The sequence below is a fragment of the Entelurus aequoreus genome, linkage group LG03 (assembly GCF_033978785.1).
Source record: "Entelurus aequoreus isolate RoL-2023_Sb linkage group LG03, RoL_Eaeq_v1.1, whole genome shotgun sequence".
NCBI lineage: Eukaryota > Metazoa > Chordata > Actinopteri > Syngnathiformes > Syngnathidae > Entelurus > Entelurus aequoreus.
In genome coordinates, this window is record NC_084733.1 from 55,691,066 (window position 1) to 55,709,944 (window position 18,879).

Here is an 18,879-nt window from a genome sequence, read left to right on the forward strand (position 1 = left end):
TATATGTATAATATATTTACATTATTCATATATTATATATTATATAAATAATATATTATATATATATATATTATATTATTTATTATTATTATTATTATCTATTGTGAGCAAACTGTGGTGCTGAATTTCCCCCAGGGATCAATAAAGTACTTTCTATTCTATTCTATTCTATTATATATACATATATTATTATCTGTATAGAAGAATGAATTATCAATACTAACTGTAGAAATGTGTATATTCTTACTTATTTCAAAGAGGTTTTCGGGCCATACTGAAAAAAAAGTTGCAAGAATAAAGTATTAACATTATTAGAATATATTATTGCTGTTCAAAAACAGTAACTGTATCATGATAATGAAGTCATCATTTGATGAATGAATGGACATTACAATTCCTACAACAAACAAACAAAACAGCACTTTTATTAACATTATTGACTATTATTTATTCTATACTGTATATTCCGTCAATCCATTTTGTACCGCTTGTCCCTTTCGGGTTGCAGGGGGGCTGGAGCCTTTCCCAGCTGCAGTCGGCAGAAGAAAATACTATATATAATACATAATAAACATAATAACCTACTCAGTGGCCTAGTGATTAGAGCAGGGGTGGGCAATTAATTTTTACCGGGGGCCGCATGAGCAACCCGAGCACTGCTGGAGGGCCACACGACAATATTTCAATTAAGTTTTGCACAAATTATTTTTGATATACCGTAAGATAGATAATAATAATATTTTCATTTAACCTAACTTATCTTTATACAAAAGCAGATGGCTTTTGATGGTTTTATTTTTAACACTTTCTTACACAACACTTCCTGATGTATATTACAATACAAAAATTTCAATTTCTGTCACTTCATCCGGCATCCTCTTTGTTGTGAACGTAGCACGTCTGTAAGGTGATTGGCGAAGGAAGAAGCGTTGCTGTTGCGGAAATGAGGAGTGAGGATTGGTTTTCCTTTTGGAAAGAACGAGATAAGTTGAGCTGTGTTAGTATAGCATGCTCAAAAAAAGTTTAAAAAGAACGTCAGACTTGGTGTGCACTTCTTCTGGACGCTACAATTGATGTCACAAGTGGGATGAAATGCCTCCCAGTTCGCCTTGCCATCAAACCTGGGAGTCTTCATTGAGGGCGGAATTCCCCCCGTGGCAAGCAGCGTGGCTGCACCTGTAAACGCTGTCTCTCTCTCTTTGCGACGAGCTCCTCACGTGGCACGTACCTCCCGATGACGTAGCACACAAGCAGCGCAGTATGCGCAAAGTTTTACTTCTGACACCAATTGTAGCGTCCAGAAGAAGTGCACAGCAAGTCTGACGCAATTTTTAAACTTTTATTGAGCAAGCTATACTAACACAGCTCAACATATCTCGTTCCTTCCACACGCACGTCTCCTCACTTCTCATTTACACAACTCAAGAAGACAACATCTACTTTAGCAGGTCGTTACACTATATTCTTTAAAAACCGCAACATGTGTACCACAAATAAGCACACGGCTTTACCTTTACTTGGCAGTCCATGTATTTTTTAAAACACGCCATTCGTCATCAACTTTTCTCTTTTTAGCGTCTCGGGGATAACCGCTGTGCGCCTTCCCTCACAGGACATACGCACATATAACACTTTTCAAAATAAAAGCAGCAGTTGTATTGCACGCACTACAAAGATGTTTTTTTAAATTTATTTTGTATTTGTGATTGCCGCTGCGCGCACGAGCATACGTCCACACGGAAGTAATACAAATAACGCTTTTCAAAACAAAAGCAGCACTGTTGTATTGCACACTCGAATTACTTTTTAAAATGTATTTTGTAATTTATAATTGGCCTCACGCGGGCCGGACAGGGACGTACAAAGGGCCGGATGCGGCCCGCGGGCCGCAGAATGCCCAGGTCTGGATTAGAGTGTCCGCCCTGAGATCGGTAGGTTGTGAGTCATACCGGCCGAGTCATACCAAAGACTATAAAAATGGGACCCATTACCTACCTGCTTGGCACTCAGCATCAAGGGTTGGAATTTGGGGTTAAATCACCAAAAATGATTCCCGGGCGTATCCACCGCTGCTGCCCACTGCTCCCCTCACCTCCCAGGGGATGGGTCAAATGCAGAGGACACATTTCACCACACCTAGTGTGTATGACAATCATTGGTACTTTAACTTTAACTTAACTTTACATTACATTAATTATTAATAATTATTTTCATGGTTGATTTCCTTTCAATATTATGACCTTACTTCTATAAAAGATAGTAGGCTTTTTTAGCAATATTTTAACTTTATTCTTTAAAAAAAAAATTAAAAAAAATGTATTTCATCATATTTAGTATTTGGTAATATTGCACATTTATTGTTGTAAAATACGGAAATTATTTTCTGAAAATATTTCAATATTTGTCTTGTAAAGTGTATCTTTCCCCCACAAATATTGCAAGTGTATTCTTGTAACATTGGTTCTACTAATATTCATTCTGCCTATTTCTACTGCTTTGGGTACACGGTACACTTTGGACAAGTCGCCACCTCATCACAGTGCCAACACAGACAGACAACATTCATACTCACATTCACACATTAGGGCCACTTTATTGTCGCCAATCAACCTATCCCCAGGTGCATGTCTTTGGAGGTGGGAGGAAGCCGGAGTACCTTCTTATCATATCATTCGTTTTTTGTAATATTATGACTTTATTGTAAAACTATGAGTTTAAATAATACGTGTATGATATTCTGGTAAACGTCCTATTTTTTCTTGCAATATTTAGTTTGTTTTAATAGTTGAAAAATTACACATTTATTCTATCATTGCATATCAAATCTGTTCACATGGGAAAGCATCTTTCTGTAACTACTGCCAGCTACTGTAAGTGTCTACTAATGTCAAGCGCCGGTTAATCATGTTAGGTCTAGAAGTACACTTGTCTTATTTCATGTTTGGATTACACACTAACATAATTATATATTTCTTTCCTCAGATGCATGCCTCATCAGGTGGGGGCTTCTGTGACTGTGGGGACGTGGAAGCTTGGAAGATTGGTCCGTCTTGCTCCAAACACGACCCAGAAGCAGACACCGCCATGGTAACTGTAAGTTACGTTATAGAGCGGAAAGAGGCTTGTGGGGGGAGCCACCGACTTGACCCATCCTGTGTCAGTGAACCTCAGAATGCGTAATTTTCTATCTTAGCCTGAGAGAGCCTCTCTCTCTTGGCAATGTGTTGGTGCACTTTGACAGCCAATTTAGACCCAGAAATGGCGAGAACCACACAAAAAGAGGCTTGGTTCAACCCCCCTTTTCTTTGCGAGAATAATGAGTCATCCGTCATCTAAACAGAACGATAACAAGATTCTATCTATATTCTATTTAGAATTCATTAAAAAAAGAAAAACGTGTGTTCTTGTCTTATAAAAGGATTGTGAATTATAGGAAAAATTCCCCTTTAAGATCTTGTAACCCTGATACAATTGTGCCTAAATAACAGGTGCTTCCTTGAACAAGAGACATGGCTAGCATCAATTTGTCTCATTGTCCCTCCATAATGAAACAACATGGTCTTCACACACAGCATGGACATCCACTCCTTTTTTCATTGTGTTTACAGTGTGGTAGATTCCAGCGTTTTTTTCTCACATAGCAGTGCGATGACGTAGGGAGGGTAAAAATATACAGAGGAGCTGTATGTTTGTTTCACTTATGTGTTAAATTTTAGGCTTTTGTATGACATATTTGGCTGCCAAGTGGAATGTTTTCTCGCGCAGGGCCATATACAGTACATATTTAAACCATGCTACTGACACAGGAAATGGATTCTGCAGATGTTATTACAGGCGAGATAAATAAGGATACAGTGATATATCTTAAACGTGTCTTACTACCGGTACTTATGTTTTGCTTTTAGGTTTGTCTATGGGTGGAATATCATTAACATATCTGAAACCGGTTTTTTTAAACAATGTCTAAACCGGTACATTAAAGGAGACCTATGACAAATTTGGTCTTTTCTGACTTATACATGTTGTTACAATGTTGGATACTTGTGTTAAACAAAGCCAAAGCATCAAATCATAACTTTCCCGCATTTGGGCGTAAGCTTGCACGCAATTTTGGATGCCTTTTTTCGGGGGGTTTTGCAGCTTGCTATGTCGCAATGTCACTGTTAGGTTGAAGCACTTATTTAGACTTTTAAGTAAAGCTCTTCCCTCTCTGCTTCAGGCCATGAGAAAATACAAAAAAGGTAGGATAAAATATACGTGTATAATTACATGGACATGCGACATGCAGCGACATAAATGCTGCTAAAACCGTTGTTTTTATACACTCTCTGATCGGAGAGTGTGCAGGATACTTAATGTTGTCAACGTGTCAATCTATATAACGTTTATTTTTGGCCCTGTTTATATATTTAAACAGTGTACATTTTCAAAGGAAAAAATATGATACTTTTGGAGAGGCTGGGGCGTGGTTTCATTTGCAATCTGAGAATGCTTTCAGGATTGAACATCTTGCAGAAAAACTCAAAAAACGGGTTATAAATGTGCACGATTGAAACCAAAGCACATCTAGTACATATTATCCAGACCACAAGAAGTGTTTTAAATGTAAATTATAATCCTCATCGGTCCTCTTTAAAGGAAAAATGTATAATTTGCGGTCCGGTTACTACCGCTGACTTAGAAACCAGTCCCATTATGGTAGTGCGTTTTGGTACCAAAACGCACTACCATAATGGGACTTATATCTACCGTAATTTCCGGACTATAAGCCGCACCTGACTATAAGCCGCACCAGCTAAATTTAGGGGAAAATACAGATTGCTCCATATATAAGCCGCACCCGACTATAAGCCGCAGGGTTTTGATGTGTAATTACCGTAGTATATAGGGGTTCCTGCTACCACGGAGGGGATTGTTGGGACAGAGATGACTGTTTGGGAACGCAAAGCGTCCCATTTATTAACAATAAATCTTTCAATCAATCAATCAAACTTTCACATCTTTGACATGGCGAACAGCATTCGTGCAGAGTACAAATAATACAACGGTGCAAAGTAATACAAAGTGCTCGCCTGTACGTTATCAAAATAACCAGCCTACCGGTATATGAAAAGTCAGTCTTTAATCATTGTGTCATCGTCTTCCTCCTGCGTACTAAAACCACCGAAATCCTCTTCGTCGGTGTCGGAGAAGAACAGGCCGTAAATAAGCCGCACCGTTGTATAAGCCGCAGGGACCAGAACGAGGGGAAAAAGTAGCGGCTTATAGTCCGGAAATTACGGTATTTGTCTCTGCAGGATGAGTGCACATTGGAGCCCGAGTTGAGCGATCGTGCTGAGACGCTCTTCCGCGTATTGCTGAACTACTACACAGAATTCCTGGACTGGGCGGAAGACCGTCAGCTTTCACATCAACTAAAACCTAAGTAGGTCTCACCCGAATCTCACACAAGGTCAGTGAGCGAAACAGCAACCTTAACAAAGCATTTCTGCATGTGTGCAGCGATAGAGACAACTCATACTTCTGTGTGCTGTACAACGACGAGCACCATTCGTACGACCATGTGATCTACACTCTCCAACGGTCCGTTAACTGTGACCAGGCAGCAGCGCAGACTCACACAGCTCTTATTGACAAGGAGGTATAACTCCGCTTCTTATTGCATTTTTACCAGCTAGTGAGTTTCCATCATTTCCTCACTATAATGACTGTCAGATGAGCACATACAGTATAAGTATAACCCAAACATGTATATACTATACTGCACAGGGTCGGCGGGCAGTAAAGAGAGGAAGTCTTGAGTCGTGCCAGCAAGCCAAAGACCTCATCAAGGTAAATACAGGTCACAGAGGTAGATACTGTACATATAATGACACGAAAGCACAGACTTCTGCCAAAGACGAACAATTCAACCTAATAAATTGACGAATAAGGACTCCAGTCCTGTAAATGGCGGAAATACGTTAAGCACACCAATCAAGCTTTTTTTTTAGGTAGAATCTGATGGTTGTTTTTATAAAAAAACTGCATTTAAAATACAACCTCCTGCTTCAACCTCTAAAATTCAGTTTAATGGAAATGTATACATATTGTTGTGCAATACTAATAACTAACTGTGATCAACATATGGCCATGCTCCACACATCAGGCTTTGTAAATCTGTTATGTAGAGTAATTGTTGCGTCATAGATACAACATAAACTCTTTCCTTGCCCACTAATGTGAATTGTTGTGGAAATTGTTTGTTTTTGCTTAGTAGCCTTTGAATTCTTCCAAGTGTCAACTACAATCACAAATCTCGTAAAACACTATTTCCAGGATTTGCAGTTTTGCCTCACAACATCAGGCTTCACCACAACGTGGCAATCTCTGGAAGTAGGCATCATGGCTGGGTGCACCATCTCCCCATTGGCCTTTACGATAGCAATGGAAATCATTATTAGAGCATCGAAATGGGTGGTTGGAGGAGAACGACTACAATGTGGTCAGAGATTACCACCAATTCGAGCCTATATGGACGATATAACAACACTCACAACAACTGTCCCCTGCACCAAGAGACTGCTGGAGAAACTTCCTTCAAATATAACATGGGCACGGATGAAGTTAAAGCCCAGCAAGTGCAGAAGTATCTCCATTGTGAAAGGCCAAGTCACAGACCAGAGATTTCATGTCAGCGGAACACCAGTACCAACTGTTTCAGAAATGCCAGTAAAGAGCTTGGGAAGGTGGTACGACGCAAGGCTCAAAGACACCGAACAGTTTGAGCAACTAAAAAAGGATACCATCACTTACATGGATTGCATCAATAAAACCTTGTTGCCAGGAAAACTTAAGTTGTGGTGTTTTCAAATTGGTATACTCCCGAGACTCTTGTGGCCTTTAACTGTGTACGAAATCCCCATCACCAAGGTTGAAAAATTGGAACGTGTGATAAGCACACAGCTGAAACAGTGGCTTGGAGTTCCAAGATGCTTCAGTTCTATTGGACTATATGGGCATGGCAAATTGGAATTACCAATCTCAGGACTGGTGGAAGAATTCAAATGCACCAAAGCAAGGCTGGTCATGACGCTAACTAAAACTGAGGATGCAGTCATTCGAACAGCGGGCCCCCGAGTAACAGCGGGAAGGAAGTGGATTCCATCAGAAGCTGTTCAGAGTGCAAAGTCTGCTCTTCAATTCAGAGATGTGGTTGGGCAAGTACAGCATGGGAGAGCAGGGCTCGGGCTCATCCCAAAACCTCCCCTATGGCACAAAGCAACATCAGAGCAGAAGAGACGGCTAGTAGTAGAGGAAGTCAGGAGACAGGAGGAGGGAGAGCGACATGCTAAAGCCGTCTCAATGGCCAAGCAGGGGAGATGGACCAACTGGGAAAGCCTGGAGAAGAAAAAGCTCAACTGGTATGACATCTGGCAGATGGAGGGAGCACGACTGAGTTTTATCATCAGAGCCACGTATGACCTGCTACCGTCCCCCATAAATCTGAAAACCTGGTACGGAGAAGATCCCGCCTGTTCCCTGTGTCAAGTACCTGCATCTCTAAGGCATATCCTATCAGGGTGTACTATAAGTCTCACCCAAGGACGCTATACTTGGCGGCATAACCAAGTACTCAGAGAGCTTGCATCAACACTGGAACAGAGGCGAACCACCACAAACAATCTCCCACAAACACCAGCAGGAAAGGTCCACTTCACACAATTTGTACCAGCTGGCAAACATCAAGAGTGTCAAACAACACCAAATAATGCAAGCATCCTGCAGTCGGCTCGAGATTGGAAATTGGAAGTGGACCTTGATAAAAAGCTTGTGTTTCCCCCAGAAATAATGGCTACAACACTCCGGCCAGACATGGTCCTGTGGTCTCCAACAGCAAAACTGGCTTATGTCGTGGAGCTGACAGTACCATGGGAAGAAGGGGTTGAAGAGGCTTACGAAGAAAAAAACCCAAATATTCTGACCTGGCAGCTGAAGCATCCCAGAACGGCTGGAAGACCAGCATTTTCCCAGTAGAGGTGGGATGCAGGGGATTTATTGCCACATCTACCATCAGTCTGTTGAGAAAAATGGGGGTGAAAGGACGCTCCCTCCAACAGACTTTTAAGTCCATGTCAAGAGCTGCCGAAAAAGCCAGCAACTGGCTCTGGATTAAGCGCAAGGACCCCAATTGGGCAGTAAAATGAGAGACAATGGTATGCGGTCAGGCTTAGGCCTGACTCAGGGAAAAGGACGACCCTGCCATGCAGAGTCCAACAGGATATGGAGGGTATGGCATGGAGGGGGGTGTACCTGGGACGCTAGGTACATCGTTGAGCCCTCTGGAGACGTCGTGGGCTTCAATCAACGAAACGTCGATGAAGCAGGGTGCCCACCCGAAGACCCCAATGACATACTTACCCTCCCTTTCACCACTCCACACCGACTGCTACCGTCAAGATTGTTCCTACTTACCAAAGGGATTGAAACATCTAGTTCTATTTGCTTTACTGATCTTCTGGAAGAAAAACCCAGTGACTGTTGTGAAAGTGCAGCTGACAACAAGGGAAAGACCTTGTGACAGCTTGGAGAGACAGCTGACAGGAGGAAATAGACCCCAACGGGGCTGTTATGGGCTAGCTACCCACAGCAGCAGGCTCCGTCACCCTATTAGGGCACAAGAGCCACCATATCTGGCTACAGAAAGTTCAAGAAGAAGAATACCCCTAGAGTCTGCGAGAGCAGGGGCGCAAGAAGACTCATAGGCTGATCTCCCGGTAACGACCCTTGGAATGGACACGACAATGAATGAAGGTAGTAGTAATACTCTTGAGAAACCAGCAGTTGGACATGTTCTTCAGATGTGTGTGTGTGGATGGGCTAAAGTAACATCAACCCATGGTCTTAAAGTTCACCAAGGACGGAAGAAATGCCTGAAAACCCCTAACCCAGGGCCCCGCATTGACCGGCTTCTGTTAAGAAGAAGGTTAAATCAGTCGGATGAAACTCAGCGGCAGGAAGAAACCCACAGTCCGCAGAGCATCAGCACCCCGCAGGATGAGGAGGAAGCATCAGGCAGAACCACCAGTCCAAGACCATACCCAGTACACCGCAAAAAGGAAAACATGCAAGGACGTAAGCCGTTGGTGAAATGGCCAAAGTCTAACAGCAAGGAGTGGGAAACCATCAACATAGACTTAAGCCTTATCCTAAGTAACATCAAAGGATCAGCCGAAAAGAAGCTGGAGAAGATGGGTGACCTAATCTACAGCTACGGAGAGAAGAGATGTGGAGTGAAGGAAAAAGTCAGAAAGGAAGACATGCTTCCCGCCCCCAAATCTCGTCGGCTTCAAGAAATCTATCTACTTGTAAAAGAAAGGCGACAGCTAAGGAAGGTGTGGAGAAAGGCAACAGCAGAAGAAAGGGAAGGCATCGACCTCCTTCAAGAGGAATTAAAACAGAGGCTCTCAAAACTCCGTCGAGCGGAAAGCCTAAGGATGCGTCGGAAGAAGAAAGAAAAAGCCAGAACCGACTTCTACAAAGACCCCTTTAAATTTGTGAATGGGATTTTCACAAAAGAGAAGAGTGGATCTCTGAAAACATCAAAAGACCAGGTTGAAGAATATCTGAGAACCATCTATACTGATGAGAAGAAACATGAACCGGTCATTGTCCCCACTGACATCCCTCCTATATCACCCGCACAACATCAGGTTGATGTCAGCCCTCCCAAGCTGAGCGAGGTGAAGCAGGCAGTAAAAAAGGCAAGATCGGCATCTGCCCCAGGCCCTAATGGTGTTTCGTATAGTGTCTACAAGAACGCTCCGGAGGTTCTGAAATTCCTGTGGAAAAACATGAGAGTGGTGTGGGACAAGCAGATCATCCCAAAAGCCTGGCGAAGAGCGGGAGGAGTGCTTATCCCAAAAGAAAAGAACTCGACCACCATTGAACAGTTTCGCCAAATAAACCTTCTGAACATCGAAGGCAAGATTTTCTTCAGCGTATTGGCACAGCGACTAACAGAGTATCTGAAGCAAAACCACTTCATTGATACATCGATCCAAAAGGCTGGCATAGCAGGCTTCTCTGGATGCCTCGAACATAACAGCATCATATGGCATCAAATCCAGACTGCGAAAAAAGAAGGAAAAGATCTTCATGTCTTGTTCCTTGATCTGGCCAACGCCTATGGATCAGTCCCTCATTCATTGCTGTGGACTGCCTTTGAATTCTTCCAAGTGCCAACTACAATCACAAATCTCGTAAAACACTATTTCCAGGATTTGCAGTTTTGCCTCACAACATCAGGCTTCACCACAATGTGGCAATCTCTGGAAGTAGGCATCATGGCTGGGTGCACCATCTCCCCATTGGCTTTTACGATAGCAATGGAAATCATTATTAGAGCATCGAAATGGGTGGTTGGAGGAGAACGACTACAATGTGGTCAGAGATTACCACCAATTCGAGCCTATATGGACGATATAACAACACTCACAACAACTGTCCCCTGCACCAAGAGACTGCTGGAGAAACTTCATTCAAATATAACATGTAGTCTGGTGGCTTAGTGACATTACCGTTACGGAGCGGATAAAAGCGGCAAATTTTTTATGGGCCTTTTTTATGACCTACTGAAGGATTTTAGAAGGGTACTCAAACTTAAATATTGAAAATACCTTTATAGTGCACATAAGTTATTTTGATCAATAACTGCAAAAAACGCCTATACTAAAAAAGGACTAATTCTTGTCATGTGTCCTCCTGCTGCTAGTTTTTACATCATACTTGCACAGGGTGTCTACAGGTAGTGTCTTCACATCCCAGAACAGCCAGAATGCCAATATTTGATTCCATTATGAACCATTTGGCTTTCAAATAAGGCCTCATTATGGACGGAAATAGCAAAAAGTATCATTTTCAGATGATGATTCAAGACCCAGCACATGAAGTATTATCCATAAAACCTTTAATGCAATTATAATGTTAGAACTCTGATTGAGGCCAAAAATAAATTAAAGGGGCAAGTCAGCTGGTGCACATGATCAGCATGGGGGCTGAGGACCAATGGCCTGGATGACTCTTCTTACTACACTATGAAGTAATCTGCACGTGAAACAGGCAAGAAAACAATTGTTGTCACAATTTAAACAAATTGACATGCATCATAATGTGGAAACTTGGTGTATTGGTGTGCATAACTGTACCTGGTGTCTATTTGCAGCAGTTGCATTTGCAAAGTGGAGAACAGTCAATATTAGCATTGCTGCATTTACAGCTGGAACAGTCACCTTTACATGAGCATTTTATCAGCTCTCTGCAGGCAATGGAGACCTCGGGAATGGTTATCCAACCTGGAACCCATGACCCTGTTTCGTCCTTGGTCCATCCAAAGTCCTTTGGAGAAGGAATCACTTGCTGTGTGTCTGTGCTGGTTGCCCAGATTCCTGCCTGAAACACAGCCCGTTTTACATGCTGGAGTAGGGCATCCTGCGTGGGAGGTAATCTCTCCATCGGCCGACTGTCTTGACAGAAGAGTTCCTTCCTTGTTTGACTGATGGAGTTCAAAGGACTGGATCTGTTGTACAGGATCACAGTCAGCCTCTCAAGTGTCTGGAAATGCTCAGAGTCAACTTTTAGTTCCTGGAATGGATGCTTTGCCAGATACATAAATGTTTCTGTAGCAGCATCATAGGCTTGCCAGGCCCTCCAAGCTGACTTCTTGCCTTTTCCGTTAAATGCAGATGTTGTGTCACAACCTGAATATGCGTGGAACATAAGCAGACCTTGTGATTTGGGTTCCCCCAGGCTTTTGCAGATGTGGTTTATGTGGTAATATCTGAACCTTTTTCCCATGCCAAAAGCCACCCAGATGTCAGTCAATGGTTGAAGCACCACCAAATCATAAAATAAACCAGCAAGGATCACGATGACATCAGTGTCCACAGTTCGCACAAGAACTGTCTTTGCTCCCTCCTTCAATGCGCATTGTAGATGGACCACTATCCTTGTGTCTGCCTCCTCATGGTTGCAACAGTCCATCATGCTAGTGGAACCAAAAGCTTGTCCTGACACCGCTTGCCCCGATGTGACATACACAGCTTTGGTTGGTGGCCAGCTGAACTCTTGGATCTTGGATGTCAAGAAATCAAACAACTCCTTCTTGTTGATTGGGTCGCGAAGAAAGTCCATCCAGTTGCCTGGCAACTTTGTCGGGCCTGACACTTTCCTGCGAACACCACGTCCTCTTTTTTCTCGGGTGGACTCCTTCAAGCTGTCAGGGATGTACGTGTCCCATACAACATCCAATCGTTTTGCATCCTGCAGCTGCTTCTGCAGGTAGGGGATGAAAACCTCATTTGCATAAGCATCAAACGTGCTCACTCTAATAGTGGGCAGGCAGTGGACAATTACTGCCCCATCTAGGACTTTGAAGTCATAGGTTGAGGGTGGCTCTGATTGTGCTGGCTGCTCAAGACATTGTAGCAGGTCTGATTTGGTGCCTGTCAGATGAAGTTTTCCAAAGTCTGAGAGAGATGGAGGGAAGGACTGCACCTCATGTGTAAAGAATTCATCCAAATTACTCTCACGGCTCTGCATAGCTACATATAGCTGGCCAAAGAGTGCCACGTTGTTCTGAAGCACTTTAATCTTTTTCCCATCTTTAGACATTGTCTTGCGTCTAGGTTGCCTGAAGACTGCCAAGGAATTCCTTTTAATCGGATCATGGATAGATTGTGTGCGTTCATCAAGCACCTTCTTGACAAACTCCTGATATTGTCTCTTCCCTGTGTCCTCCAGGATGAGCATGGTATTTGCGACTAATTTATCTGCGCAGTTGCGACTATCAAGAGTCACAAGTTCCTCGAAGACATCCAGGAAAGGGTTTCCCATACGCCTTATGGTATCTGACAGACTGTTGACCTGTCTCTGGAATGTCTTCTGTGTGCCAAGACCCTGCTCATGGTGCTGGAAGCTCTCTTTGTCATCTTGGAGATATTCCTCTTCAAATTCCTTTATCAATCTTGCCATTTCTGGGCCTGTGAGCATCCATCTTCTGAAGGCAGTTGGATTTTCTGTGAGGCCAACCGCACCACCTGAACCTTTCACATTCTTGTTCTCTTGTTCATGAGCTTGGTCCAGTGGGATTGCAGAAAACCTGTTAGATGTCTTTGAAAGAACCCAGTGAGAATTCTTCTCAAACTCGTCCTTGATAGAGTCGGGCAAAGACTTCATGTCCCTGATATGGACAGGCAACCATCTTGAATAGTTCACATGGTCCAAGGCAAAGAATAGAGGGGCCAGTTCTTCAAGCACTTCTACATACAGTAGGAAATTCTGCTCTCTGTGTGCCCTTATGAAGATGAGAATGAGGGTTTCATATCTCATGATCAGATCCCAGAACATGAACGTCGGACTCTTCTTCAGCATGTTGTTTCTCCAAGCCATGAAGGACTCTTCATCTTTGGGGCCTGCACTAACCCTGAAAGCCTCCTGTTGTAGATTGTGCAGTGTCAAGACAGTGACCTGGTGTGCATGCCTGGTTCGTGTTAGGTGTGCTGCTTTCAGAAACGACTCAGCCATGCCACTTGATGCCACTTCTGCTTCAATCAGTGCTGTCGTCCAACCAGAGCCCTCTAGGAGATCGCCAAGTGTATTCCAGAGAGCCATCTCTGTGTGTAATCCTCCCAGCATAACTACATGAACTCTTTCACCATGGGTGTTCGGCCATTTCCATTGTACAAGCTTAGCCAGAGCAAACAGAGGCTGATCAAATGCAGTGACAGGGATCTGTCCTGGATTGAGAAATTGAACAGCCTGTCTCTGAACATCCATGCCATGCTTAATCATGGCTGCTGTGGCAGATTTCTCATAGAACAGAGGAAGGAGTGCACATCTTGCTGGGGGGTCTTCCACTGAAGGTTGATTGGAAGCATGATAGGCAGCCCATGCAATTGCATCTTCAGAAGTCAATTCTTTCTTCTCTAGAAGTGGCAGTGCTTGTTATTTACCTGAATTGTGAATACTTGTTGGGTTGCAACTTTGTGTGAGGCTCTACTGCATTGTTCATGCTGCTTAGCTTTCATCTGAATTCAGTTTCATGTTGAGGCCTGACTGACAGACACAAGATAATGCATTGCAATCATGAAACATGTACATTACCTATAGCATTCCACCTGAACAATGTTAAATTACTGTACCTTTATGGGTGCCCAACTACTACTTGTATTCTAGATTGCACATAATCCAGCTATCGTAACCTAGTTAGTTGCTGCAAAAACACTGACTGATGTGCTAATTTATAATAAATAATAATGTCTCATTAATGAATTGCTGTTACCTGGATTGTGTACACTTCTCTTTGATTGCAGTGCTGTGGTTATGATCATGCAGTTTCACATTGAATCTCCACTGACTGTCACACAAATAATGGAACCAGTTAACAAAGTTAAAATATCATTAGGCTACATTAGAACTAATTTATTATAAATTACCGTTATGGTGGGTGTAAAAAACAGTTGGGTTTTCAAGATGTCACTAGTTTACATCATCTATCTTAACCTTGGTTGCAGCAAAAAAACATGTGCTGATAACATTAGATGTCTAAAATAGGTAGCCTAGCTAATCTTTTTAACTTTCCTTATGCTTTGTTAAGCAACATACAGCTCATTCTCAAAGCATTATTATTGTTATATTTACCTGATGAACACCTGCTTGATTGCAGCTCTGTGTGATGCTGAACTGCACAGTGATCATGTGATCATGTGATCAGGCTGGAACTTATTGTGATCATGCAGGCTAGTTTATATATCGCCATCTGGTGTTGTGAATGTATATTGAAACAGTAGTTGCGATTATGAACAACTTCATGATTAATTCTAATTACAAAATGAATAGAGAATGTCTTTACCCACACTACATGCAGAACATGACATTTTTTCAGCTTTTTTCTTAATTCCGCCTATACTGTACAGGACTTTATGGAGGATGTACCTGTACCAGGTGCCTTGGTAATGCATTTTAGACATCATTTTGAATGTTTATCCATCACTGGACCCAATTAAAAGCAAATTTACCTTCCTAAGTGGAAAAAAACAACAATTTATCAGCAATATACCTTTTATGACTCCGGAATAACATTTTTTAAACAATTTTGTGCACTATATGGGTATTTTCAATATTTAAGTTTGAGTACCCTTCTAAAATCCTTCAGTAGGTCATAAAGAAGGCCTGTAAAAAAATTGGCGCTTTTATCCGCTCCGTAACGGTACGCCTAAAAATGTGCGCTAACCCACCGCACTAATGGGCACGGATGAAGTTAAAGCCCAGCAAGTGCAGAAGTATCTCCATTGTGAAAGGCCAAGTCACAGACCAGAGATTTCATGTCAGCGGAACACCAGTACCAACTGTTTCAGAAATGCCAGTAAAGAGCTTGGGAAGGTGGTACGACGCAAGGCTCAAAGACACCGAACAGTTTGAGCAACTAAAAAAGGATACCATCACTTACATGGATTGCATCAATAAAACCTTGTTGCCAGGAAAACTTAAGTTGTGGTGTTTTCAATTTGGCATACTCCCAAGACTCTTGTGGCCTTTAACTGTGTACGAAATCCCCATCACCAAGGTTGAAAAATTGGAACGTGTGATAAGCACACAGCTGAAACAGTGGCTTGGAGTTCCAAGATGCTTCAGTTCTATTGGACTATATGGGCATGGCAAATTGGAATTACCAATCTCAGGACTGGTGGAAGAATTCAAATGCACCAAAGCAAGGCTGGTCATGACGCTAACTGAAACTGAGGATGCAGTCATTCGAACAGCGGCCCCCCGAGTAACAGCGGGAAGGAAGTGGATTCCATCAGAAGCTGTTCAGAGTGCAAAGTCTGCTCTTCAATTCAGAGATGTGGTTGGGCAAGTACAGCATGGGAGAGCAGGGCTCGGGCTCATCCCAAAACCTCCCCTATGGCACAAAGCAACATCAGAGCAGAAGAGACGGCTAGTAGTAGAGGAAGTCAGGAGACAGGAGGAGGGAGAGCGACATGCTAAAGCCGTCTCAATGGCCAAGCAGGGGAGATGGACCAACTGGGAAAGCCTGGAGAAGAAAAAGCTCAACTGGTATGACATCTGGCAGATGGAGGGAGCACGACTGAGTTTTATCATCAGAGCCACGTACGACCTGCTACCGTCCCCCATAAATCTGAAAACCTGGTACGGAGAAGATCCCGCCTGTTCCCTGTGTCAAGTACCTGCATCTGTAAGGCATATCCTATCAGGGTGTACTATAAGTCTCACCCAAGGACGCTATACTTGGCGGCATAACCAAGTACTCAGAGAGCTTGCATCAACACTGGAACAGAGGCGAACCACCACAAACAATCTCCCACAAACACCAGCAGGAAAGGTCCACTTCACACAATTTGTACCAGCTGGCAAACATCAAGAGTGTCAAACAACACCAAATAATGCAAGCATCCTGCAGTCGGCTCGAGATTGGAAATTGGAAGTGGACCTTGATAAAAAGCTTGTTTCCCCCAGAAATAATGGCTACAACACTCCGGCCAGACATGGTCCTGTGGTCTCCAACAGCAAAACTGGCTTATGTCGTGGAGCTGACAGTACCATGGGAAGAAGGGGTTGAAGAGGCTTACGAAGGGAAAAAAACCAAATATTCTGACCTGGCAGCTGAAGCATCCCAGAACGGCTGGAAGACCAGCATTTTCCCAGTAGAGGTGGGATGCAGGGGATTTATTGCCACATCTACCATCAGTCTGTTGAGAAAAATGGGGGTGAAAGGACGCTCCCTCCAACAGACTATCAAGTCCATGTCAAGAGCTGCCGAAAAAGCCAGCAACTGGCTCTGGATTAAGCGCAAGGACCCCAATTGGGCAGTAAAATGAGAGACAATGGTATGCGGTCAGGCTTAGGCCTGACTCAGGGAAAAGGACGACCCTGCCATGCAGAGTCCAACAGGATATGGAGGGTATGGCATGGAGGGGGGTGTACCTGGGACGCTAGGTACATCGTTGAGCCCTCTGGAGACGTCGTGGGCTTCAATCAACGAAACGTCGATGAAGCAGGGTGCCCACCCGAAGACCCCAATGACATACTTACCCTCCCTTTCACCACTCCACACCGACTGCTACCGTCAAGATTGTTCCTACTTACCAAAGGGATTGAAACATCTAGTTCTATTTGCTTTACTAACTGATTGACCCTTTCTGTGAAATACAAACTTACTAACTTTACACTACCTCTTGTAACCCCTCCATGACAATGTTTATTTAGTAGAAATTGGGACAATGTTTAGTAGAAATTGGTTATGTATTGTGCATCATTTTAAGTAGGGAATTTTTTTATTAATTAATTGAGATCTAGACATGATACTTTGTCACATGCTTGACTTCTATGGCAAAGTAGTATCAGTGTTAGTATTGATTTGTATTTGTTGTAATCTGTTGTATTTATTTTTTGTATACATATAACAATGCAAGTGTCATATTTTGATTACAGTCAGCTGACTACAGCTGACTGTAATCAAAGTATGACACTTTTGCCCCATGATTGCCTTCTACTTTACTAAAGATTTTGTATCATTCATTAAAGTTGTCATACAAACTACGTAGATAACAAACTAAATATGTAATTCAAAACACAACCTCATGTCTTACACTTGGTCGTTCTTTGTAATTTCCTTTGACAAACAGCATAACACTGACCAACAAACCTTTACCTTTTTATCCCCCATTCTACCTGACTATAGCAGAGTTTTCTGTGAACTTGTTGAATGTATTTTTTTCCCAATAGTTTGTAGTAGCAAATTACCAGTGATCAAAACAAGGGATGTACTGATTAACATTTTTGCCCTCTGATTCCAATCCAATTTTAGTGTCCTTTTTTAACAAGAGAAAAGTGGTTCATGATGAACAATAACTAAACATAAGCAAAACGATTATTGGCTCCCATTGAAATAATTTTGGTTTTGCCTTCAAAGCCTTCTTGTATCTTGAGACTTACTCTCTAAGTTTGTAAAAAAAATTACAAAAACTACAAACCCTGTTTCTATATGAGTTGGAAAATTGTGTTAGATGTAAATATAAACGAAATACAATGATTTGCAAATAATTTTAAACCCATATTCAGTTGAATATGCTACAAAGACAACATATTTGATGTTCAAACTAATAAACTTTTTTTTTTTGCAAATAATCATTAACTTTAGAATTTGATGCCAGCAACACGTGACAAAAAAGTTGGGAAAGGTGGCAATAAATACTGATAAAGTTGAGGAATGCTCATAAACACTTATTTGGAACATCCCACAGGTGAACAGGCAAATTGGGAACAGGTGGGTGCCATGATTGGGTATAAAAGTAGATTCCATGAAATGCTCAGTCATTCACAAACAAGGATGGGGCGAGGGTCACCACTTTGTCAACAAATGCGTGAGCAACTTGTTGAACAGTTTAAGAAAAACCTTTCTCAACCAGCTATTGCAAGGAATTTAAGGATTTCACCATCTACGCTCCGTAATATCATCAAAGGGTTCAGGGAATCTGGAGAAATCCCTGCACGTAAGCAGCTAAGCCCGTGACCTTCGATCCCTCAGGCTGTACTGCATCAACAAGCGCCATCAGTGTGTAAAGGATATCACCACATGGGCTCAGGAACACTTCAGAAACCCACTGTCAGTAACTACAGTTGGTCGCTACATCTGTAAGTGCAAGTTAAAACTCTCCTATGCAAGGCGAAAACCGTTTATCAACAACACCCAGAAACGCTGTCGGCTTCGCTGGGCCTGAGCTCATCTAAGATGGACTGATACAAAGTGGAAAAGTTTTCTGTGGTCTGACGAGTCCACATTTCAAATTGTTTTTGGAAACTGTGGACGTCGTGTCCTCC

At 42.6% G+C, this 18,879-nt stretch overlaps 1 protein-coding gene and 1 long non-coding RNA gene across 2 annotated transcripts in view; one reads left to right on the plus strand and one right to left on the minus strand.

Annotated features, from left to right (window-relative positions):
* The window catches only part of ubr1 (ubiquitin protein ligase E3 component n-recognin 1), an 82,271-nt gene that overhangs the window by 8,727 nt on the left and 54,665 nt on the right, over positions 1 to 18,879 (plus strand). The window contains exons 4-7 of the mRNA XM_062042230.1: positions 2,983 to 3,093; positions 5,298 to 5,425; positions 5,503 to 5,641; positions 5,770 to 5,832. Of these exons, the coding sequence (XP_061898214.1) occupies positions 2,983 to 3,093; positions 5,298 to 5,425; positions 5,503 to 5,641; positions 5,770 to 5,832 (441 nt within the window). The remainder of the gene's footprint in view (positions 1 to 2,982; positions 3,094 to 5,297; positions 5,426 to 5,502; positions 5,642 to 5,769; positions 5,833 to 18,879) is intronic.
* LOC133646647 (uncharacterized) lies at positions 702 to 1,695 on the minus strand. The gene is made up of 3 exons (XR_009825325.1): positions 1,512 to 1,695; positions 1,042 to 1,185; positions 702 to 966 (listed from the first exon to the last, which is right to left on the minus strand). It is a non-coding gene; the product is annotated as an uncharacterized LOC133646647 (long non-coding RNA).